We start from the raw sequence: 24504 nt of genomic DNA, 5'->3' as shown, positions 1-24504 counted from the left end.
GTAGCCACCGATTTCAGGGACAGGAAGTCCCTGCACCCGCTGCAACACCCAAAACACCCAGCAACTGCTGTGCTGCCCTCAGGTTCCCCTGCCACCCAGAATCCCAACCCCCAATGCACAGCAGCCACCGTGACGCAGAACAGACCCCCACGCCACCCTACAGACCCCTGTGCCTCCCTGGGCACCCCCCAGGCTGGCTACGCTACTGCTGGGGCCTACTGCTGTAGGTGATTTTGCCTTCATTATAAAAAAGTCGAAAAGCCAGCTGTTCCTTGCTTTCCCATTTCCTGATCAGCCTTTGCAGGAATAGACTTACAGAGGCAAAGAGCTTGCAGGCAGAAGTGTGTAGCCCATATAGGCCAGAAAATTTAGTAGAGACTTCATCCACACATAGGACCTGAGAACTGCATACATATAATTCTATATTTGCTCAACTCATGTCCAAACTTTGCTTTCTATGTCTCGTGTCACAGCAGGTGAATCTGCTACCTACTACCAGTCCAAAGCCCCAGTGTAGTCATGTTTGCAGTTCTTGATTTTATTCGTTTGTGTTCAAGCTGGCTTTCATTGAAAGCTTCATTATGAAAAGCAGGTGTTTGGAAAGGCTTATTATTGGACAGCCACCTTTGCCCTACTCTTCACTGGGGTCCAGTTTCCTGGAGCCTTTAATTATACTATACTTTTTCACCTAGGTAAAGGTAAAGGTAAAGGGACCCCTGACCATTAGGTCCAGTCGTGGCCGACTCTGGGGTTGCGGCACTCATCTCGCTTTATTGGCCAAGGGAGCCGGCGTACAGCTTCCGGGTCATGTGGCCAGCATGACTAAGCCGCTTCTGGCAAGCCAGAGCAGCGCACGGAAACGCCATTTACCTTCCCGCCGGAGCGGTACCTATTTATCTACTTGCACTTTGTGGTGCTTTCGAACTGCTAGGTTGGCAGGAGCAGGGACCGAGCAATGGGAGCTCACCCCGTCGCGGGGATTTGAACTGCCGACCTTCTGATCAGCAAGTCCTAGGCTCTGTGGTTTAACCCACAGCGCCACCTGTGTCGCTACTTTTTCACTTAAGGCACCTATAATACTTCCATATCTTAGTCATCCTAGCTCATATACTCATCAAGCATCATATCAGAACAGGACCTCCAGGTTTGAAGCAAAGATCTCATATCAGGGGCTGATGATCAGCAAATTTGCCCTGACTTGACTCAGATGGTCCAGAGTTGTTTACCACAGCTGCGTATTTACAGGGCTACTTGGAAAGCATATTTGCTGCTGTGATAACAGACCTGGCAGACAGATCAAGCATAGCAACATGCTGCCAAAAGCTTACCTGGCTGTCAGGTGCACAAGCGTGACGGAAAGAGAAAGATCCTTCATTTGAAGTGAGGGGAAAGAAAGACGTTTCAGCCTGTAAAGGACCCTGACTAGTGGCAGTCAATAAATGCTCATTTTATGACCCCAGAGTTCTTGACTCTCTGTGTTCAGTTTGCTAGGGATGATGGATAGTTTTCAGGTACCATCCCCATAGAATCCATGACAGATAACTACCTATGGCTGTACAAGGAAAGATAATCTATCATATTAAAGCAGAGCATCTAGATCTGCAGTCGTTGTGCCACCGCCACCCCCTGCTCTGAGATGCTCTGGCACACTCCCCCGGGGAAACTCCTCACAAGACGTACAGTTCTGAGCTGGGTTTTTCCTGGGTATTTCAGTAATCCCCCTTTATCCCTGCTGCCACCACAGATAATATTTATTTGTGTACTCCACCCCTAGCATAGCTAAATAATAGGTGTATGGTATAATTCAATTAATTTATGAAACAAGAAACAAGCGTTTTATGATTACTTAGTGTACATAAACATATGGTTTCAGTCTTTATCTTAATGTGTTACTTTATTACATAATTATGTGGGTGGCACTGTGGTCTAAACCACTGAGACTCTTGGTCTTGTCGATCAGAAGGTCAGCGGTTCGAATCCCTGCGACAGGGTGAGCTCCCGTTGCTCTGTCCCAGCTCCTGCCAACCTAGCAGTTCGAAAGCACACCAGTGCAAGTAGATAAATAGGTACTGCTGAGGCAGGAAGGTAAACGGCATTTCCGTGCACTCTGGTTTCCGTCACTCTGTTTCGTTGCACCAGAAGCGATTTAGTCATGCTGGCCACATGACCCAGAAAGCTGTCTGTGGACAAATACCGACTTCCTCGGCCTGAAAGCGAGATGAGCGTCACAATCCCATCCCACCGCCTTTGACTGGACTTAACTGACCAGAGTCCTTTTTTTATTACATAAGGTAAGGTAAAGGTAAAGGTACCCCTGCCCGTACGGGCCAGTCTTGACAGACTCTAGGGTTGTGCGCCCATCTCACTCAAAGAGGCTGGGGGCCAGCGCTGTCCGGAGACACTTCTAGGTCACGTGGCCAGCGTGACAAAGCTGCTCTGGCAAGCCAGAGCCGCACACGGAAACGCCGTTTACCTTCCCGCTAGTAAGCGGTCCCTATTTATCTACTTGCACTTAAGAGTGCTTTCGAACTGCTAGGTTGGCAGGCGCTGGGACTGAACAACGGGAGCGCACCCCGCCGCGGGAATTCGAACCGCCGACCTTTCGATCGGCAAGCCCTAGGCACTGAGGCTTTTACCCACAGCGCCACCCGCGTCCCTATTACATAAGGTAACAATGGTTAATATAATACCGATCCTATTTTAAACTATCCAACCCTGTTTCACACCCACGATGAATAATTATTATATTATGTATTTCTCGCACCTTTTACCACCCACTCCCAACCCAACCAACCCTGGAGATGCAGCAATAAAACTGCAAAGCTAAGCAGGTCCGGCATGGTTTCAAATTGGATGGGGGACCCTCTTGAGATCCCTGCATTGCAGAGGGTTTGATTGGATGACGCTCAGGGTCCCTTTCAACTCTATGATTCTAATCCTCAACTCTCCTTCAGATGAACTGAAAACGCTAATCTCCAGCAGTGCTACCCTCCTGACAACCACGACCCGACCCTCCCCTCACCAGCACCTTGCCTCTCCCCCACCCCGCCCAGAAAAGTGGCAGTGATACTGGTGTCAGGATAACACCGCCCCAACCACTTCTGCTTAAATCTGTAAATACAGTGGTACCTCAGTTTTCGAACAGAATCCATTCTGGAATCCCATTCGAGTTCTGAAACGTTCAAAAACCAAAACTCAGTATGGAAGCCTCAATGCGGAAGCCGCGTGGCATGTTCGACTTCTGAGGCATGTTCCAAAACTGAAGCATTTATTTCCGGGTTTACGGCATTCGAAAACCGAAACGTTCATCAACAGAGACGTTCAAAAACCGAGGTACCACTGTATATACTTCAGTTTGCATTTTATCACAAATTAAACGTTCAAATAATATTTCATTACAAGCTACATTCCCGAGTACATATTCAATGTACTCCTTTCTAAAATATTTTATTCTAAAATGTACATTTTTGCGTGCATCTCGAGCTGAGAAGTGTATCACAAAAATTGGATAAGTGTGAAATCTGAAGGATAATTGTGTTCCGACCTGCGTATAATGCCAGGACGTGTACATTAGGTTAGTTTGCTTAGAAAATGTGGGTCAAATGAAATTCTCCTCCATCTTTGGCCTTAGGCGAGCAATATATTTTGCACCAGAGCCGACGAACGAACGCAGGGCTCTAGCTAGCGCAAGTGTTGTTGGTATTATAACACATGTGAAGAGCCAAGGCTCATATACTTGGCCGAGAAATATAGTGGGAAGTAGTGCATAAAACATTCCTCATGTCAAATCTCATGCAGTGCTGGCTGACTGGTTATTAGCAAAAGATATTGCAAGACTCACACTGAGCACTGGTGTTTTCACCAGCCAGCATTGTATATGAACTTTAGAGTATCATAAAAGCACACCTCAGGTGCATTTTTAAAGTTGCCAGCACTTTTCCAGCTCTTTAATACACACACATTAAAAAAAAACCTGACAGTACAAAGAACTTAAGGTATCATTCATTAATGGGTTTATTAAATTAACTCTAGAACCTTCTTACCAATCTTTCGGTAATTAATGATCTCGCTCTAATAACCTGTAAATTTATAACAGTGTTCTGACAAATCTTTTTTATTTCCTCACCCTTACTAAATTTCTTCCATTGCCCCTTGTGCACATTAATATTAGGTCGCAAACTCTTAATATTTTCTGATGGAATTGCTAATGGAAAGCTCAAAACAAAAAATATTATTTTAGGGTGAATATTCAGCTTGTTACCATTTCATCAAACCACTACAATTTTCCTTGTGATAGTTCGCCCCCACAATCATCGCATTGTATGTATTAACCATAAGATTCTGTGATGACAAAATTTCCAAATGATTAATACTATTATGCTCCTGGTTTGCCTGCGTAATATATTTTTATTTCTATATTTAACTGTTCATCATTATTAATTCCCAGCAATTCCAGTGTCATTTGATTAATTTTAAAACTACAATTCATAATTCCTTACAGAACATCTTTAACAATTCATTGTATTAATTTTTTTGCAGTGTTTTTATTGTACTTTTATATATTGCTATACACCTCCTTGGGACGCAGGTGGTGCTGTGGGTTAAACCACAGAGCCTAGGACTTGCCGATCAGAAGGTCGGTGTTGAATCCCTGCAATGACGGGGTGAGCTCCCGTTGCTCGGTCCCTGCTCCTGCCAACCTAGCAGTTCAAAAGCACGTCAGCGTGCAAGTAGATAAATAGGTACCGCTCCAGCGGGAAGGTAAACGGCATTTCCGTGCGCTGCTCTGGTTCGCCAGAAGCGGCTTAGTCCTGCTGGCCACATGACCCGGAAGCTGTACACCGGCTCCCTCGGCCAACAAAGCGAGATGAGCGCTGCAACCCCAGAGTCGTCCGCGACTGGACCTAATGGTCAGGGGTCCCTTTACCTTTATCTTTATACACCTCCTTGATATTTCGTATGAGTTGATATCTATCTATCTATCTATCTACCTACCTACCTACCTACCTTGGGCCACCTGAATTGGAATTTCCGAAGGAGGCAATGGAACTGAAGTAGTGCCCCACAGATTTGTGTGAATTTGAGACCAAACCCCATCTCTGATGGTGCTAAATAACTACTACTACTACTTTATTTAGCGGCAGGTTCCACCTTCTTAATGGTTCTGAGCTTCCACTATAAAACAACTAGCTGGTGCAGACTAGCTAGGGTTTAAACCAGATATCTGGTCTGGCAATAAAAACCCAGGATATTTGTCTATTTAGGAGTTCTCTGCAGGCATTCAGAGTGTGAGATACACTAGATGGTGCTGTTGACCTATACTGGAATATAGGGGGTTGTCAGAAGGTGTTTTAACTATCATTTAGGATGCCCAAACCAAAGACACATTTCCATCTCCAAATTTCTTTTGAGACCCAGCATCAACAAAATAAATAATAGAAGGAATCAAAGTGTTATTATAATTATCTGTTATATTAATTGCCTTTTAGATAGTATCCTTTAACTGTTTGCCCTTACTTAATCTTTTTCAATCATCTTCAGCCTGTTAGCCACCACTGTAGCTAGAATCTTACCGCTGGCATTAACAGTGAAACTGATTTTTAGGACTACACAATTTCTTACTGGGTTTGGGGCTTTAATATCTATGTTTTCTTTGTTTCAGTCCAAGAAGCAATATTTATAATATAAATATAATATAAACAAACAGTCCCCTCCAAACTGCTGTTATTATTGAAACTGTAAACGTAATGGAATTCTACTGTTGAGCCATCAGGCCCCGCAGTCTTGTTTAATGTAATAAAATTAAATAATGTTCTTGGGCCTGTTGACTTAACAGCGCAATAGTAGCTACTATTTCTTGTATAGCAGTTACTATCTTGAGAAATCCACTTGCAGCTTTTCCTTATGCTGTTGGGAAGAAAATGGAATATTTACCTGTCAAAGTTTCTATCTTGGACTGCTGCAATTTGTCAAAATGATGGACAGATTCATCTGTTGGCTTTTATCCACCTTGATTCCTAATCTGAGCTGAGGCAGGGGGAAATTCCAAGTTATTCAAAGGAAAGTTCACTTATTTCTAGGGCAGCCACTGTGATCACATTTGGAGTCTTCCCTTTCTATAATTTTATATAGCAGATTGTTTAAACAGCCCTATCTCAGCTGCTAATCTTCATTGGAAATTCAGAAAACACATTGTGCCCATGTGGCGCTGTGGGTTAAACCACAGAGCCTAGAACTTGCCGATCAGAAGGTCGGCGGTTCGAATTCCCGCGACGGGGTGAGCTCCCTTTGCTCAGTCCCTGCTCCTGCCAACCTAGCAGTTCAAAAGCACATCCAAGTGCAAGTAGATAAATAGATACCTCTCCGGCGGGAAGGTAAGCAGCGTTTCCGTGCGCTGCTCTGGTTTGCCAGAAGCGGCTTAGTCATGCTGGCCACATGACCCGGAAGCTGTACGCCGGCTCCCTCGGCCAGTACAGCGAGATGAGCGCCACCACCCCAGAGTCAGCCACGACTAGACCTAATGGTCAGGGGTCCCTTTACCTTTACCTCTGTGGGTAAAACCTCAGTGCCAAGGACTTGCTGATCGCATGGTCGGCAGTTCGAATCCCCGCGGCGGGGTGCGCTCCTGTCATTCAGTCCCAGCGCCTGCCAACCTAGCAGTTCGAAAGCACCCCCAGGTGCAAGTAGATAAATAGGGACCGCTTACCAGCGGGAAGGTAAACGGCGTTCCGTGTGCTGCGCTGGCTCGCCAGAGCAGCGTTGTCACGCTGGCCACGTGAAATGGAAGTGTCTGCGGACAGCGCTGGCTCCCGGCCTATAGAGTGAGATGAGCGCACAACCCTAGAGTCTGGCAAGACTGGCCCGTACGGGCAGGGGTACCTTTACCTTTACCTTTAACTGGCCTGCCGTTGTGCTAAAATCAAGAATCAACTGTCCCCCTGCAGAGATTAATTTTCCTAGGGAATCTCCCTAAAAGCAAAAACGAGGAGAATGATTTACCATAGACAGGTATTGAAAAATATCAACTTTACAGGAATAGCTGGAAGGTGTGGAGGCTGTTTTAATGTGCGATATACACATTCAGGATGCTTCTGCCGTAGTGTGGCATAACTGCTTTTAAATTACTGCCTCAACAAAAAGCATTGGGTATTAACAATCATTGCTTGTATTTAAACCATTAAGACTGCAGTCCATTTGGGATTTTCTTTGGAGTAAGCCTCATTGAACAATGGGATTTTCTTCTGAGCAAACAAGCGTAGGATTGTGCTGCGTGAGATGGCTTCAGCCCGGCAGTGCTACCAATAGATTTGAGGTAATGAGGATCATAAATACATTTGAATGATATTTCCCTTCATTTGGTTCTGGCAGCTGCAGAGGCAATCTGTGTCATCTGAAGGATCAAATGTTTTTCTTGTGGAGATTAAATATGAGCTGTATTAATCATAGGGAGGAAAATGGGCTCTAGGGACACCCGTACAAGATAGCACAGTCGTGCTTTTGATTTGCTTCTGACCTCTTATGGACTGAAGAACTTGACGGGTGATGAATTACAGCGCAGCAGGAAAAGCCAAGCTATAGCATATGGCTGAATTCTAATTTTCCCCCAAGGAGAATAAGTCCAAAATGACCCTAAGATGCATTTTAAGTCTTGGGATGTGTCATTTCTGAATGATATTAATACAGCAAAGAAAGCAGAAAGGAGTCATTTTATATTGAAGACTTGTATGAAAAATCAATGCAGGTCTTTCTTTCATGGATGAACTAAATAACACCAGACCCAGTAAAGGCTTTAGGAAGGGGCACTGCTTACGATATCTTATTTATTACATTTTTATCCTCCCCATCTTTCAAGGAGCTTAGCACAGCGTACATGGGGCTGTTCTGTTCTGTTAATCTGTACAATAACTCTGGAAGGCCTGTCAGGGTGACTTGCTCAAGTAGTCAGCCAGACATTCCCAGTAAGTTGTTATAAATAATGATTTTATGGTAAGTGCCCATTGAGAGACAATCTTTAGACAGAAAACTCTCCTCACCAAGTAGACTTTCCAAAGAGAGAATCCCAGAAGTCATCTTTGCAACAAGGGTCATATGATGCTATTTTCAAAATTCTACATGTAATAAATTATAGCAGGGGTCGCCAACCTTTTTGGACTAGCAGACTCATTTCAAATTTTGAGAGAGTGCCGAAGCCACCAGTCACGAAATGACTGCCATGGAGGGAGCGTGGCATAACACAACATTAGAGAGATAACCATCCCTATCTGTTGTTGTTTAGTTGTTTAGTCGTGTCTGACTCTTCATGACCCCCTGGACCAGAGCACGCCAGGCCCTCCTGTCTTCCACTGCCTCCCGCAGTTTGGTCAAACTCATGCTGGTATCTTCGAGAACACTGTCCAACCATCTCGTCCTCTGTCATCCCCTTCTCCTTGTGCCCTCCATCTTTCCCAACATCCGGGTCTTTTCCAGGGAGTCTTCTCTTCTCATGAGGTGGCCAAAGTCTTGGAGCCTCAGCTTCAGGATCTGTCCTTCCAGTGAGCACTCAGGGCTGATTTCCTTCAGAATGGATAGGTTGGATCTTCTTGCAATCCATGGGACTCTCAAGAGTCTCCTCCAGCACCAGAATTCAAAAGCATGAATTCTTCGACGATCAGCCTTCTTGATGGTCCAGCTCTCACTTCCATACATCACTACTGGGAAAACCAGAGCTTGAACTATACGGACCTTTGTTGGCTTATTGGACCTATCTACTATACGTATCTACTATATGGACCTATCTACCTTAGGCTTATTGGCAAAACCTATTTGGTGTTTCACAACTTTCCAACTTGTTGCTGGACCTTAGCCAGACCTAGCAGAGTAAACGCAGAATCCACGGAAGCAATTGGCGACTTGGCTGCAGACAGGATAAACGAAGCAGGAACCAGGAACTTGTAGTTAGGGGTTTATTATATACAGTGGACTATTTACAGGAACAGAACACAGATCTTTAGCTAGCTCTCTCTGATACGACTCACAACTCCTACACTGACACACTGAACCACTGAACTCACGAACTACCAGTTCGTAGGCCATTAATTATCACTCCCTTGTGAGAGCGTGACCAGTCAGGGAGCTGTCTCCATGCCTCTGTTATCACCAGGCAGACTTACTCCTTCAGATTGCCTTCTGGCTGTCTGCCAAACCTTAATTGACTGTGTGAGTAGCTGCACGTACACAGTTTCCCAACACCCCCTCACAGCTCACACACAGTGCAATTAACTTCTGAGCACATACAGAGTATTTTACCCAACTACCATGGACCGTCAGTTATGTTCTGCTGTTCCCATTTGTTGATCTCGCTCTCTCCCTCCCTCCATCTCTCAGTTTCTGAGCCACCCATGAGTTCAGGTTGTCAATCCCTGAAATATAGTACATCAATGAATTAATATGGAGTCCATGTTTTTCAAGGTCCAGGAAACCAAAGGACATGTTATCGTGACCATCAAATAAATAGTAATTACTCAAAATGAAATAAAATGGAGGGCATAACCTGTCATTCGCAGTGTAATTCAAAAGCTCTTCTCCACTCAGGTTATTTTTAATGGAGGTAGTTGTGTAAGCTTGATTGATTTATTTGATTTGATTTATTGTATTTCTATAATGTTTCCATTCAAATGAGTGCCAAAGCGGCTTGCAAACAACAAATAACAAGGACATAATAGAAACTTAATTACAGCATGAGGCTAATACACAGGCAGAGGCGGCTACAGCTGGTCATTGCCACATCCTTCTTCTGATGTAAACATGGGTAGGCTGCAAGTGGAACCCTGAAGAGCGCAAGAGCTATTTAAAAGGTGGTTGTCAAGATCATCTGGGCATGTTGGCTTGGAGTAGGGTACAAGGGCGACCATGAACTCTTTCAGCACTCTGGAATCGTTGAGAGCTCCAATATAAAAGAGGAGATAACTGGAAAGACTCATAATTCTGCTCAAGCTGGATGGTGTCAACCTGGTTCTTTGCTGAAACACCCAGCTCCACTCTGCTATAATGGTGAAGAGGTGAAATTGATTTCTATCCAAGCAGACTTCCCTGGACCAAGCAGGGTTTATCCCCAATCATCAAGTGGCTGATTTGGTTCACAGGTTCCTGAATGCAGTCCGTCTTAGCAATAAAAGCAAACAGCCAGCCATATCTTTATCTCCACGTGCTCTTAAGATATTTGGTGTGGTTAAATGGAATTGGGGTGGGAGAGGGTTTTCCTAAAATTCAGGTATATTCCAGTCTACAGCACTGGTTCATATGAACGGCCATGACTCCCAAGTCAATCCACCTTGGAAGGGAGGCCAGGCAGGATTGCCCAGTGTCACCACTGCTGCTTGTGGTGATGATTGAGACTTTAGTTCAAGCCATCCATGCAGACCAGAAGGTAAAAGGGCTAAAGCTGTGAGGAATACACCACATTATTGTTTTATTCATGGGTGATGCCCTCCTAATGCACATTAATCCAAGAAAAGGCCATACATGAACTGAAAAAGGGGTTATTGGACTTCCAAGGCGTGCTGAGATTTGAAAAGGATTTTAAGAAGCTGAACATGATAGACTTCAGCATCCCAGCCTCAAAACCAAGGGTGGAGGCGTGACTACAGGAATTCTCTGATTTCCATCTACAAATGGGCAGCTTCTGAGACCTGGGAGAATGGTCCCCTAGGATCAGAGACTGCTTCTGAGGTTGAACTTCACTCTGCTTTTTTAGGGGGTGGGTCATAGGGTTGCCATATTTCTAGAGGTAAAATTCAAGACGCAAAAGTTGTTGAGCTATTTTCACCAGTTGAATTCCAGACGTATGGAAACCCTAGGTGAGTCAGGTTCTTTCTTATGTTTTCTTGTGTTTTTAATAATTTTTAGGAGCTGCCCAGAGTGGCGGGGGCAACTCAGTCAGATGGGCGGCATATAAATAGTAAAATCATTATTATTATTGTCAGACAAAGACATCTGTAGAGAAATGTGTGGGGTGAGTGAGGTTTGGATCTCCCTGCAGTCACCACCACCCTCCTTTTTTGTTTTTGAAGCAGGCTGAGCTAGCCTTGCAATGGGTCCCAGCACTACTGAATGTCATTTTGATAAATATCAGGTGCCTGCCTTGCTGCAAGAACTGTAGGCAGCCAGTTGCACAAGCCCATTCTGTGTGGATTCTCACTTCGTTGTGTTGGCATAACAATGTGCAGTGATGTCAACTGCTGATGCCAACCCCTTGACAAGAGTGTCCCTGTTTTCGTCTGTCAACTGTTGGAAGGTGTGCGCCCCACTTCAGACATCGCATTCATGTATTCCTTAAAGCCATGCTAAGCAAAATGTAGAAGTAGTTATGAATTCAATCAGATTGTACCTAACTCCATGTGTTGTGTAGAAGCCCCGGTGGGAACAGAACAACCTCTAGGCCAGCAAGCATTGGCGTTAGGAAGGACACATGCGCAGAATGTCCCACTGCAACAGATTGGAAATTTGCTTCTCTGGACATTTCACGAAAGGCCTTTTGATATCAGTAAAGGCATGGTTCAAAAAGTGTTGAAATCAGTCAAGCGGTTTTAGATTAGCCCTGCGCTCTTTCGTCATTTCAGAATCAGTTCTTAGTTCATCCAAATCTGTATTTCTAATACTTGACAAATTCCTAACTGCATCCTTGAGAGCAGGAAATGAGTCCAGGTAAAAAAAGGAAGTAATTATTCAATACACAAAGCATGTCTTTTCCTTCGGAACTATTGTTTAATCATACACTGATTTATGTGGATCTAATTACATCATTGGCTAATCAATTACCCTGTGGCATTAGGTAAGGGCTTTTTCTCTCTCTTTTTTTGGTGAGATGATGACATATGTTATTTGATCTCATGGGAATAACTGCTTTTATGTACATTTATTTCAAGATTTTTTCTGTTTTTTAAAAAACAAAGATGATTTCAGTCTATGTCAACATCTTCTTTGGAAGTTGGAACATATAATTCTTTGGGAGTACTGATACACTGGGGACCAGCCAATTATGAAGAGGCTGTATATTCAAGAATTTCCCTGTCATTCCTGTGTTCAATGGAATCCTAGTCATTAGTCCGACAGAATCAATGAAAACCTTGCACAGATGTTAATGGGTTATGGATACAATGGTGTATGCTTTTTTTAAAAAAAGAAAAAGATTGTAATAAACCTTTATAAGGGTTTGATTTGTATTTTTTTAAGGCCTTACAAACTAATGAATGCAGAATGTAGCAGTAAGCAAAATGAAGGCTAAATAGTTCAGTGCAAGAGCAAAAGTGTCTAGCCAATACAATACCATTAATCTGTTCTCTTTTTCTCCTTTCCTGCTTTTCTTCTTTCTCTACAATAGAAGTGGAACAAAAAGGTAATTAAATACCTTTCACATGTTTTTCTATATATACACATACCCATTCTAAGCAATTACGGGATAAAATATTTAACAGTCTAATGCTTTACTTGATATCCTTTCATCATTAATTTTCGCCATTTTAATCTATTGGTTAAAGTTGGGGGAATGTTTCTGCTGCTAAGCAATTTCACCTAACATGTCGCCTCTTTCCTGGAAATGTTTACTGGCACCATGCTTCTTCCCACCCCACCCCTTGAAGGATTGCTTCGTAAATGAACATCTATTCCCCTTTCCTTCTGCACCATTTACGGAGCAGTATAAAATAATTTAGAAGGACGCAGATCTTTCCTTTCCTGCCGTACTTGCATGCAACTTGCTTTCCGTATATCACCAAGGCATCGAGGGTAATTTAAAGCTCCTCAGAAGGTTTATTCCCCTCTGTTATGTTACAGCAGTTTTCTATTTGTCAAGTGTTTTAACAGTATAAAGTGCTGTGCAATTTTTATAGGTGGCGTCTGTTCAAAAGGTTGACAGCTAAATTGCATATGCATTGTGCGTTAGGCAGATGTTGAATCCAGTGTACATATGAAGGATCAGGGTCGCGCCAAGGAGTGTACATTCCATGTCCATTTTGCACAGAGATGTACACAGGTGACCCAAACCCTCAATTTCTTGGTGGTAAATGGATCCCATGTACATATGAGTGTACGCATGTTGTCCCATGGCAATCAAATATGGGGTTCTTGCGTGCATTCAGTCGTCAGATTGAATGGCTGCAGAGGACCAGCATAAAATTGCACTGTGCAATTTCACACTATCACTTACCAATCTGATTTCTGGCTAACAGCACCAGTGTCAGTGGAAATGTGTTGCTAAATTGATGTTTGCCCTTGCAGTTTTATTCTGATGAGCTGGGATCCTCCTTCCCACTGAGAAATCCCATCCTGGTTTCTGTGGGAAGGAGCCCACTAAATGAATTACGGCCAATAATTCGGGGCTTCCAGTTGACTCTGTGCAAGAAAGAGCTCCTTTGCAAAGGTGGCATTACAGAAAATAGGACTTAGGACACCTTTAATTTTGGATCAATAGCTAGAAATGCAACACAGTCATGGGTGAGCACACGCTCTCACACCCAAACAGACATCAATTTTTGGATTAGCCTTGGTGCTGAAATTCTCAAGTCATTTGTAATGGGAACTGCAGACTATGACACAAGTCCATATAGCTATGTAAAACTGTGTATTCAATCAATTAACAAGTTGTATCCTGTATTTCCCATTAGAAATGAAGCAGAGAGAAAAGGTTCATTTCCCTGTCCGTGCCTATTGGGACGCCATTAATTATCAGCCCCTTCAGCTAATGCTATTTGCACTTTAAATGCAAAGATACATTTAATGCCATCGCCTGTTTGATCAGGTGTGAGCAGCTATCTGTAGGACAGCTGTTCTCCTGCCTTATTTCCCATCAAACTAGGGATATGGGTGAAAGCGCCTGAAACTGTATAGAACATATGTATACAAAAGGAATAGGCCTGTTAAAAACGTTGAGTATGAAAAAGGGGAAACAAAGGGGGGGAATCTGTAATAATCAGGATTTTTTGTTTCTATTCGTTTGAAGCAATTTATTTATTTATTTAGTTCATAAAATCTCTATACTGCTTGATCGTAGGAGAAACCTCAAAGTGGTTTACAGAAAAAAGTTAAAAACAATAAGCATATCACTAAGAGAAGTTTAAAACAATCATTTAAAACATACAAAAAATTAAAAACACAATAGAGGGAAATAAATTGAAAATCGCATCAACTTTCTAAACAACTTGGTAGAAATGTCTTTGGCAGGTGCCAGAAATAATCCAGTGAAGGCACATGCCGTATATCAATAGGCGGGGAGTTCCTAAGTGTCAGTATTCTTCCAGATCGAGTTCTTTCAGATGCGATCATTGAGAACTGGCAATTGAGAACCGGCTGCCTGGTGTCTCAAACCACGTTTGGTTAGGGGTTACGGGGATGTAAAATTATCCTGAAGTCTGTGGAGTGGATTATTTCAGCTGGTCGATCTTGATTTACTTAAGGCTTTAATTCTCCTGTATTTCAGAGGACTATCCCTATTGATTTAAATCTTGATCCTAGCCTTCCTCCATTGAGCTTTTTCCTTATCCTTTCTCTCTTCCTCTTGGCATATTCATTAAATGTTCTTTCTTTACTTCTGTGGCTGCATTCTGTTTAGGTAGCAGCTTCCAAAACCTTTTTCATTATTTAAAGCATTGACCTGTAAGAGGCTTGTTTCCCTTTTGTGTGCTTTTAGAGTTGTTGGGGGGGGGGTTAGTTTTGTTTTTTTAGTTGCTACAGAATTTTTACTTTGCCGTGCAATAATATCTGTTAATTACCATATTTTTCGCTCTATATGACGCACAAGACGCACCTAGTTTTTGGAGGAGGAAAACAGGAAAAAAAATATTCTGAATCTCAGAAGCCAGAACAGCAAGAGGGATCGCTGCGCAGTGAAAGTAGCAATCCCTCTTGCTGTTCTGGCTTCTGGGATAGCTGCGCAGCCTGCATTCGCTCCATAAGACGCACACACATTTCCCCTTACTTTTTAGGAGGGAAAAAGTGAGTTTTATAGAGCAAAAAATACGGTATATAATTTCAAAGGAGGCACGTTTGCCAAGGGACTTTTTGAAAAAGAGGAATGGAGAATAGTTCTTGGGGACTTCCTGTATCCTCTTTTCAGCATGAAAAGCCACTCTCACATTCATATCAGAGTTTAGGAAAGCCTGAATTTCTTTTGAGCTCCCCCTTTGTTCTTGAGCTGTGAACTTCTAAGTGCATGCTAGAGAAGGCCAGCACATTTAGTAACCTGCTTTGTTTTTAACTTTTTCCCTCCCTTCAGTTTTTCTTTGTCCTGGACTACTAAAAGGAGTATATCAGAGTGAACATTTATTTGAATCCGATCACCAGTCAGGAGCCTGGTGTAAGGATCCATTGCAGGCTTCGGACAAAATTTACTACATGCCATGGACCCCTTACAGAACTGACACTCTAACGGAGTATTCTTCCAAGGATGATTTCATTGCTGGAAGACCAACTACAACTTACAAGTTGCCGCACAGGGTGGACGGCACGGGGTTTGTGGTGTATGACGGGGCTTTATTTTTCAACAAGGAACGAACCAGGAACATTGTCAAATTTGACCTACGGACAAGAATTAAAAGTGGGGAAGCCATCATTGCAAACGCCAACTACCACGACACGTCCCCTTACAGGTGGGGAGGCAAGTCTGACATAGACTTGGCCGTGGATGAGAATGGTCTTTGGGTGATCTATGCAACTGAGCAAAACAACGGCAAAATAGTGATTAGTCAGCTGAACCCTTATACCTTGAGGATCGAAGGGACGTGGGATACGTCTTACGACAAGAGGTCGGCTTCCAATGCATTCATGATCTGTGGCATTTTGTATGTGGTGAAATCTGTCTACGAAGATGATGATAACGAAGCGACAGGTAATAAAATAGACTATATTTACAACACTGAGCAAAGCAAAGAAAGTGTCGTGGATGTTCCTTTTCCGAACTCCTACCAGTACATTGCTGCGGTGGATTATAATCCAAGGGACAACCTTCTTTACGTATGGAACAACTACCATGTGGTTAAGTACTCCTTGGATTTTGGACCCATGGACAGCAGAACAGGTAAGGCTTCTTTGTTAAGTTTTGGGGTTTTGCGTCCTATGACTTTACAGCCATGTTGGGCTATGGTTTGGGGCTAAGCTGTGCTGCCTTTTCCTTCACAAAAGCAGCAGCAGGAGGAAGGACTGATTTGGAATGGAACCAAACTGTTTCTCCAATTTAAATGCCTCCACCTCCCTGAGGTCCTTATTCCTGAGATGGGAGATGTGTATTCACACTGTGGTTAGAACTGTCCACAACATACTTCACCTGCGCACGGCTTCAGATTTGATTCCTGACTTCTCTAGTTTTGATTTGTGTGTGTGTGTGGAAAGGGGTGCCGTTTTTCTTTTGTTTATAAGATGTCTTAGCTGCCCCTAACCATAAGGTCCTAGGGCAGGTCAAAGCAATTAAAAAGACAATTATAAAAACAGATGAAATCATCACAATTATCGGACATATAAATCAGTTCCAAATGGAACACAACGATTTATAATTTGAAAGTTCGTATAGGCAGTAGGCCTAGAAAATATTCCAATTTGAGAGCCTGAAGAATTCTCATCATTGGGGCTGTTAGTACTATGTTAGATGATAGATGGCTGATGTCACTTGGTAGCAGGTTGTGCTGAAATGAATATGTGATTTTTATCCATGCCAGCAGAACATTATTTTTTTTTATTAAAAAAACACTGGTTTGTTGCTTGCTTGCTTGCACAAATAACTCTAGTGTCTGTACTGGATTGTCTTGCACTTACAGACTTTGAGAATCAGGGAAAATGCCTCGTCGCACACCAAAGCATGTAACTGACCTCTGCTTTTGTTAAAAGAAAAGCCACTGCAGTTCTTTATCCCTTTCCCTCACTGCCAATTTTCTGCTGCAGTTCTGCCCCCATCCCCATGGGGTTGCAGGTGCGTGTTACCTGTTAAGTTGTGGGTGAACATATCAGACGACACAGCAATTCTTCAAACAGCTCTTGTTTATTCACAGGCCAGAACTGAACTGAAGGGTTCAGCCAGCCTGCTTATATAGAGCTCCACTAGAATGCAACAGTAACCACTTTCTGTAACTATCCAATCACTGAACGTCACTTTCAATCCCTTATTTGCATATGTGGACCTGAGTGAAAACTATCTACAGTATCCCCCTGCTGGCCCAGGGTGAGAACTTCAGTACATAACCTTACCCCTCACAAGCATGCATATGTAACCAGTGATGACCTCAAATCTTCAAACAGAAAACATTCAATATTCACTTTTCAGCAGTTTGAGTCTTGAAGGCTGCTTTCAAGTCATATTCAGACCCCTCTGAAATTTGGGCCTAATTCAAAAAGGGGCTCATTCTGTACCAGTCTTCCGTGCTGCTCCCTTTCCCCAAGCTAATCTTGGCTACTGGAGATGGTAGTGAAGCTCTTTTTTAAAGGAGCAAGTGAAAGTAACAGGGTTCGATTTCTGATTTGGGAAAAGTTTTAGGGATGCAAGTTTGCAATTTGGTGAAATCCTCACAGGGTCTCAAGATTCCAGCAGGGATCTGTTTTCACCAGGCCAGATGGGGGGGGGGGGAATCATATTTTCTTTTACAGAAAGGCACTCCAGATTTTCTTTCCTTCCTTGCAGAACCTTTCTCTTGTTTTTGCTTTTTAAATGGGTTCCATGCCGCAATTAAACACAGGGTGGCTGTACGCATTGCCAAAGAAAGAAGACAGATAAAACGTTCAAGTGCTTGTTTATCTATATGTATAGACGCAGATTGCAAAATAGATACCTTCACATGTGTATGCATTGTGTTTCAAACAGCTCACTGTATTTAAAGAAACGCTCCCTGCTCCAAGCCTCCTTCCTTTGGGGCAGCTAGCCGAGGATCCATATCACTCAAACCCCCAAAACACACCCAATTCACCTCTTCCAACTCACTCACAAACACATTAAACACCACCTTTATTTACATATTTATTTCATAAAATTTATATACAGTGGTGCCGCGCAAGACGAATGCCTCGCAAGATGGAAAACCCGCAAGACGAAAGGGTTTTCCGTCTGCAGAGGCGCTTCGCAAGCCGAATTTCCCTATGGGCTTCTTTCGCAAGACGAAAATTGACGAAAATTTTCGGGGGGGGGGGGTTTCGCTCCAAAACCCCTTTTTCTGAATCGCTAAGCTGCTAAAAGCATTTTAGCAGCAAAACTGCTAATCCCCCAAGCCTTAAAAAGCCGTTTTTAGCCCTTAAAATGTCAATAGCGCTAATAGCGCTACTCCGTCAATGGGCTTGCTTCACAAGACGAAAAAACCGCAAGACGAAAAGACCCGCGGAACGGATTCTTTTCGTCTTGCGTGGCACCACTGTACTGTTTCGATTATAGATAAAACCCTCAAAGCATTTTACAAAAAAGATAATAAAAGTATCACTAAAAAAAATCAAAACCATAATTTAAAACACACAAAAAGTTAAAACCAAAATGGAATAGACAGAAGTAAATTAAAACTCACGCAAACTTTCTAAACCTCTGGGTAAAAAGGTGAAGGGACCCCTGTCCGTTAGGTCCAGTCGCGGCCGACTCTGGGGTCACGGCGCTCATCTCGCTTTATTGGCCGAGGGAGGCAGCGTACAGCTACCAGGTCATGTGGCCAGCATGACTAAGCCACTTCTGGCGAACCAGAGCAGCGCACGGAAACGCCGTTTACCTTCCTGCCGGAGTGGTACCTAGTTATCTACTTGCACTGGTGTGCTTTCAAACTGCTAGGTTGGCAGGAGCAGGGACTGAGCAACGGGAGCTCACCCCGTCGCGGGGATTCAAACCGCCGACCTTCTGATCGGCAAGTCCTAGGCTCTGTGGTTTAACCCACATCTGGGTAGGTTTGTCTAAATAAGAATGTCTTCAGCAGGCCCCGTAAAGAATACAGTGAAGGCACCTGCCTGATATCAATAGGTAGGGGATACCAAAATATTGGTGCTGCCACAGTAAATGCCCGAGTCTTACAGATGTGTCATGGGTTTCACGTGGCCCCTGTAGAAGTGCCCATTCCACCAATCAAAGCAGTTGGGTGGGCGCAGATGGGTTAAAGCAATCTCGTAGGTAAACTGGCCCCAAGTTGTTAAGGGCTGTATAGCCTAATAGTAAGATCTTGAACTCGGCCCACTGGCAGATCAGCAACCACTGCAGACATTTCGGAGTCCAGGTGTTCTCTGCTGATAAGGCCTCATTCCCCCGTCAGCAATTGCGTGGCAGCATTAACATGCAATCAAGAGGCAAACAGAAATATATGCATACATTTCACTCCACTTTCACACGACTGCACAGCCTTGGCACACAATCTCACCCACTCAGACATATACAGTGGTGCCTTGGTTTAAGAACAGCTTAGTTTATGATGAACAACTTGGATTAAGAACACTGCAAACCCAGAAGTAGGTGCTTCGGTTTGTGAATTTTGCCTTGGAAGCAGAACATGTTCCACTTCCTGTTGAGCATGTTCCATTTGTAAATTGAGTCCCCCGCTGATACAGGAAAGCACGCCCTGGTTTAAGAACGCTTTGGTTTAAGAACGGACTTCTGGAACTGATTAAGTTCGTAAACCAAGGTACCACTGTACTCTGCTGCTCAGCCCTCCTCTCCCCCCCCCCCAGGATGACCCACTCTTGTCCATGCACTGGGTGGACAAATTTAACCCTTCCCATGTACTGGGATTGAAACCAACTCTGACACTCCATTCAGCTGAGGGAAGGCAGTTTTCTTCCTAATCCTCACACACTGGAAAGGGAGACTTAATCCTTTCTTCCCAGTTCAGACATTTCCAGGTGTCTCTTTTGATTACTGTACCTGTATCTGCAATGACTGTGTCTTTTGATGACTGTATCCCAGCATAACCCAGGGGAGATCCACAGGTGAACTTTCCCTGTTTCTCAGATCCACACTAATCATCTGAGGAGCAGGGATGGCCTGATTTTTCATCCCCATCATCGTACACAGGGAGACGAGAGAGGCAGTGTAGCATAGTGGTTAAAAGTGTTGGACTGGGACCTGGGGGATCAGGGTTCAAATCTCCCCTTGGCCCTGAAGTTCCCTGGGTGACCTTGGGCTAGTCACTGTGTTCTCTCAGCCTGACCTACATCACAGGGTTGTCGTGGAGATGAAACAAGGAGGACCACGTAGGAGTATAAAGGAAGTAAACGAAGAAACACATCCATTGTGTACTGTGATGAGGATAAACCTTGCCAGGTCAGGTGAAGGTGGACTGTTTTGTTCCTGATCACAGCACAGGAGGTGGGAAGGTTTTCATTCCGCTGCTCAGCACCCTGTGGCAGGGATGGATTTGACCTTCCCAATCCGCTGTGTGGAAGGCTAGCAGAAGGACAAAGGCTTAAATGGACCGGTGCCAGAGGTCTGAACTAGGCTCCCATATTCCCTGTGCTGGCCTTAAGCAATAAAAGCAAAGCCATTTTGGGAAGAGTTAAGAGATAATCAGCTGGCAGCAGATAAATAGGAAAAGTGAGACTTGACATGAGCTAAAATGATATTGAAAGAGGTAGGTACTGAAAATAAATTTAACGGAGAAGGTGGAATTGTGGATTGACAAATAAAGGAGGCGTGTTGCTGGCAGCAGTAGAAAAAGAAAAGACAGCTGTCAGGACACTATAATGTATTCCATTTGTTTTGTTCATAACATAGTTTTTATTTTGAAAAGAAACGCCTTGAGTGTCATTACAGGGATCCCGAAATACCTGGCTGTGATTCAGACGCTGTTGCAGTGCATTTGTATATGACGTGAAGAAACAGAGGGAAAATGAGCCTGTGTGTGGCTTTGAGGTCTTTTGTGGAAGTTGGAACTATTGAAGTATTACATTAAGATAGAAATATGGGGTCCATTTTGTGTGCCGAATGACATTTTTGAAAGCTTTAATGTGTATCTAAATCTATACGGTCGTACCTTGGAAGTCGAACGGAATCCGTTCCGGAAGTCCGTTCGACTTCCAAAACGTTTGAAAACCAAAGCATGGCTTCCGATTGGCTGCAGGAAGCTCCTGCAGCTAATCGGAAGCCATGAAAGCCCTGTTGGTCGTTTGGCTTCCAAAAATCGTTCAAAAACCGGAACATTCGCTTCCAGGTTTCGATCATTCAAGACCTGGAAGCCAAGGCGTTTGAGATCCGAGGTACGACTGTAGTTTGCATGTTCATGTTTGTTGGTGTGAGAAAATGGCTCTCTTTGCTGGCCCAAATCGTATGAAGATGTAGGTGATATTTTGTATCGGGGAAGGGGGGGGACAGCCCAATTTTGCCAGCAGATACCCCCTGCACTCCGAATCCCATCATCTGCCTGGGTCCTTGTCTCTTCCACTATGTTCAACATCTTTATATGAAAATAAACAGATTTTTTAAAATAATAATAATAACAACATTTTGGGGTGCTAGTACTGTCCTTTCCACTGGATACACTACACAGAGAAAATCTACAACTTAGGGGAAAAGGCCAGCAAAACATTTCATTCGCCAATACATCCTCATCTTTTTTATGAGGTAGGAAGATCCCAATCCCATATAAAAGGGCAGGAAGGGAATGCAGAGAAGTCAGAGCGCTCCATCTTTAATATTTGGGATAGGGGCATTCTAGGACTGAGCAGCAGCACCTCCTGAGATGTGCTCTTGTCATCCTTTGCTAAGGATGGAAGATGATTTGCAGAGACAACTCCCTGAAACAATAGGCCTATTTTTATTGACTGCCTTTCACTAGCATGGTAAAAAGTGCTGCAATATAGCAAATTACTTGATTTTTACTGGGCAACAGCAAAATTGCAATAATATCTTGCATTTTAATAGCATCTCTTAAATTATCTTTGCTTAATGGGAATGATTGTTGGGGGCTTGGTGATGAAGATAAATACATAGGCTGAAGGCATGAATCAATATTACGGTGTCATAAAGTAATTTAATTCATTAACTGAAGATTTAAAAGTGGATTAAATTGGAAAGTTAACCTATGAAAATATATTCAGCACCAATGTTCTTGCCGTATCTGAGGACATCAGAGTGCTTTGTGGGGGATCAGGAAGCTTGAGGGTGGAATTGGGGAAACAGACATTAAAAAGAAAGAAATAGCTGTTGCTTAGCATTTTTGCACCATCAGAAATTGGATTTAAACATGGGGACAAACAAAAAGTTAGAATTCAGTAAAGCAAAACACACATTGAATTTGTTCAGGCAACTCTCACACTGGGGCCACATTCCAGGAATAGTGCCCAAAACCAAAATCACATATAGTCCAAGCACATGGAGTTCAGTGGCCGTTGGGATTGCCAAAGCTCCCACCCCAGATTTCTGCCCCCTTTCCTCCCCCTTTTTATTGCATTTCCAAGCACATAAAGCTGAACGAGCACAAGTTAAATGCACATCGGTTGCGAGTTACCCATATATCCTTAATATGTGGGCAGAATACCATGAAGGGGATAGTATCTACTCCCAAGCAGAGCAGACTTTGGAAATCCCCAAACAAGGAAGTTTTAAATAAGCATTCTGCATTCATCTCTCAAGTCCAGCAGTTCATTTATCACGATTTCCCAAATGGCTCGTTTGTCAGGGTTGAGACAGGCTGTTGCCTTAGTTATGTGTGAAAAGGGGTGTGAGAGCATGGGCAATGGTCTTCACAGTGAAAGGCGAAGAGGATGAAAAGCAAGCAGACCATGAACCCACCCTACCGTGGTCCTCACTGCTGTCACTAAGAGGCTGTCTTCATGCCCTGACAGCTTTCATTGAAGAATTCTTTAATCTCTGGACTCAATTGATTGGTCCAGCCAACTCTCTGTATTTAATAGTATAGGAAGGCAATTAGGCATGAGCAGACCCTCCAAATCTCCCTATTTTCCAGGGACAGACCCAGATTTACAAAAGCCATTCCAGTTTCTGAATTGATCCAGGATTGTCCCGCTTATCCTTAGGACGTCCCTATTTTCAAGGGAGAAATGTTGGAGGGTATGGAGTTATGTGACCCCCGAACCAAGGAGATAAGTAACTAGACAACCTTTAGAAGACATCTGAAGGCAGCCCTGCATATGGAAGGGGTTTTTTTTAATGTTTAATGTTTTGTTTAATGTTTGTTTAATGTTTTGTTATGTTTTTATATATCTTGGAAGCCGCCCAGAGTGGCTGGGGCAACCCAGTCAGATAGGTTGGGTATAATAATAGTGATAATAATTAATAATGATGATGATGATGATGAATAGGATGTCTCTGTTTTCATCGGATAAATGTTGGAGAGTATGCATGAAGGTCTGGATGCAACCAAAGAGTCCTGCTAGCATAATGGGACTTCATCCCCTTTTTACCCCACCCACACACCCCATGGGCTTTGGAAAAGTCAGGAGGAACTCCAGAGCAGTGTGCAGGGTATGTGAGTGCAAGTACAGTGGTACCTCGGGTTACAGACTCTTCAGGTTACATACGCTTCAGGTTACAGACTCCGCTAACCCAGAAATAGTGCTTCAGGTAAAGAACTTTGCTTCAGGATGAGAACAGACATCTCCTGGTGGCAGCAGGAGGCCCCATTAGCTAAAGTGGTGCTTCAGGTTAAGAACAGTTTCAGGTTAAGAACGGACCTCGGGAACGAATTAAGTTCTTAACCCGAGGTACCATTGTACTGACTTTCCATAGTGCTACACTTGAATTCCACCCAAGCCCTCCAATGTTTCTTCCTAAACAAATTTAGCTTTTACTAAAGGTATTTGTGGGGCAGCAATTTCAATAATTATTGCAAAGATTTTCAAAATGAATTAAATATAATTTTAAAAACAGCCGCAATAGGAAATGAAAACAGCACCGTAACGTGTTTGGCTCAACCTAATCTCGATTATTTCCCTGTTCAAGTCAATTCCTAGTAGTACAGCTGTTGCCCATCCTCTCAGAGTTCAGCTTCTGTTCCAAGAGACTGAATGCACTCTGGTCTTCTGATTTCAGCTTTCTGAAACAGTGCTCCCAGTCTCTGAAGGGAAATCTATCTGCTGGTTTGCTCTCACTCTCTCTCTCTCTCTCTCTGTGTGTGTGTGTGTGTGTGTGTGTGTGTCAGTGGTGGGTGGGAATAGGTGCAAAAATGAGGAGGGGAGTTAGGAAAGCCCCACTGATCTGCCACAGAGCATCTTCTCATGTTAATCTTGGTGCATAACTAGCCAGCCAAAATCATTAATAAAGGGCTTGGTTTGTCACTCTTGCTCTTACACATTCGACCCCAACAAATAGGGCATAGCTAGGAACTGGAAGGGACCCTGCAAACCCTGCAAACTCATAACAATATGCAAACAAAGTTGGCATCTGGATTTGTTGCAGGATCTGGTCCCTGTGGCTGCGATGTGGTTTGCTCTTGACGGCAAGCAGCTGTTTGGGCAGGGAGGGTGCTATCTGCACACAAGTGCAGGCCTTCTGCCCAAGGTGTATTTGAGCAAAGCATCGTTGTCCAAGATAAGCTGCAGATAATGGAAGATACTTTGGAAGAGTGGTTTTAT

General features: G+C 43.5%; 1 protein-coding gene across 16 annotated transcripts in view; it reads left to right on the top strand.

Moving 5' to 3' along the window:
• ADGRL3 (adhesion G protein-coupled receptor L3) overlaps positions 1-24504 on the top strand; it is a 524012-nt gene that overhangs the window by 290676 nt on the left and 208832 nt on the right. For 14 of the 16 annotated variants that reach the window (XM_083419412.1, XM_083419411.1, XM_083419421.1 and 11 more), the window contains exons 6-7: positions 12359-12373; positions 15248-16048. In XM_083419412.1, coding sequence (XP_083275538.1) covers positions 12359-12373; positions 15248-16048 — 816 coding nt within the window. The remainder of the gene's footprint in view (positions 1-12358; positions 12374-15247; positions 16049-24504) is intronic. The other 2 variants (XM_083419414.1, XM_083419417.1) reach the window with 1 other exon arrangement.

This window comes from Podarcis tiliguerta (genome assembly GCF_965153285.1).
Source record: "Podarcis tiliguerta genome assembly, chromosome: 17".
NCBI classification, from domain to species: domain Eukaryota; kingdom Metazoa; phylum Chordata; class Lepidosauria; order Squamata; family Lacertidae; genus Podarcis; species Podarcis tiliguerta.
The sequence above is the reverse complement of the archived record's forward strand: the minus strand, read 5'-3'. Positions and strand labels throughout refer to the sequence as shown.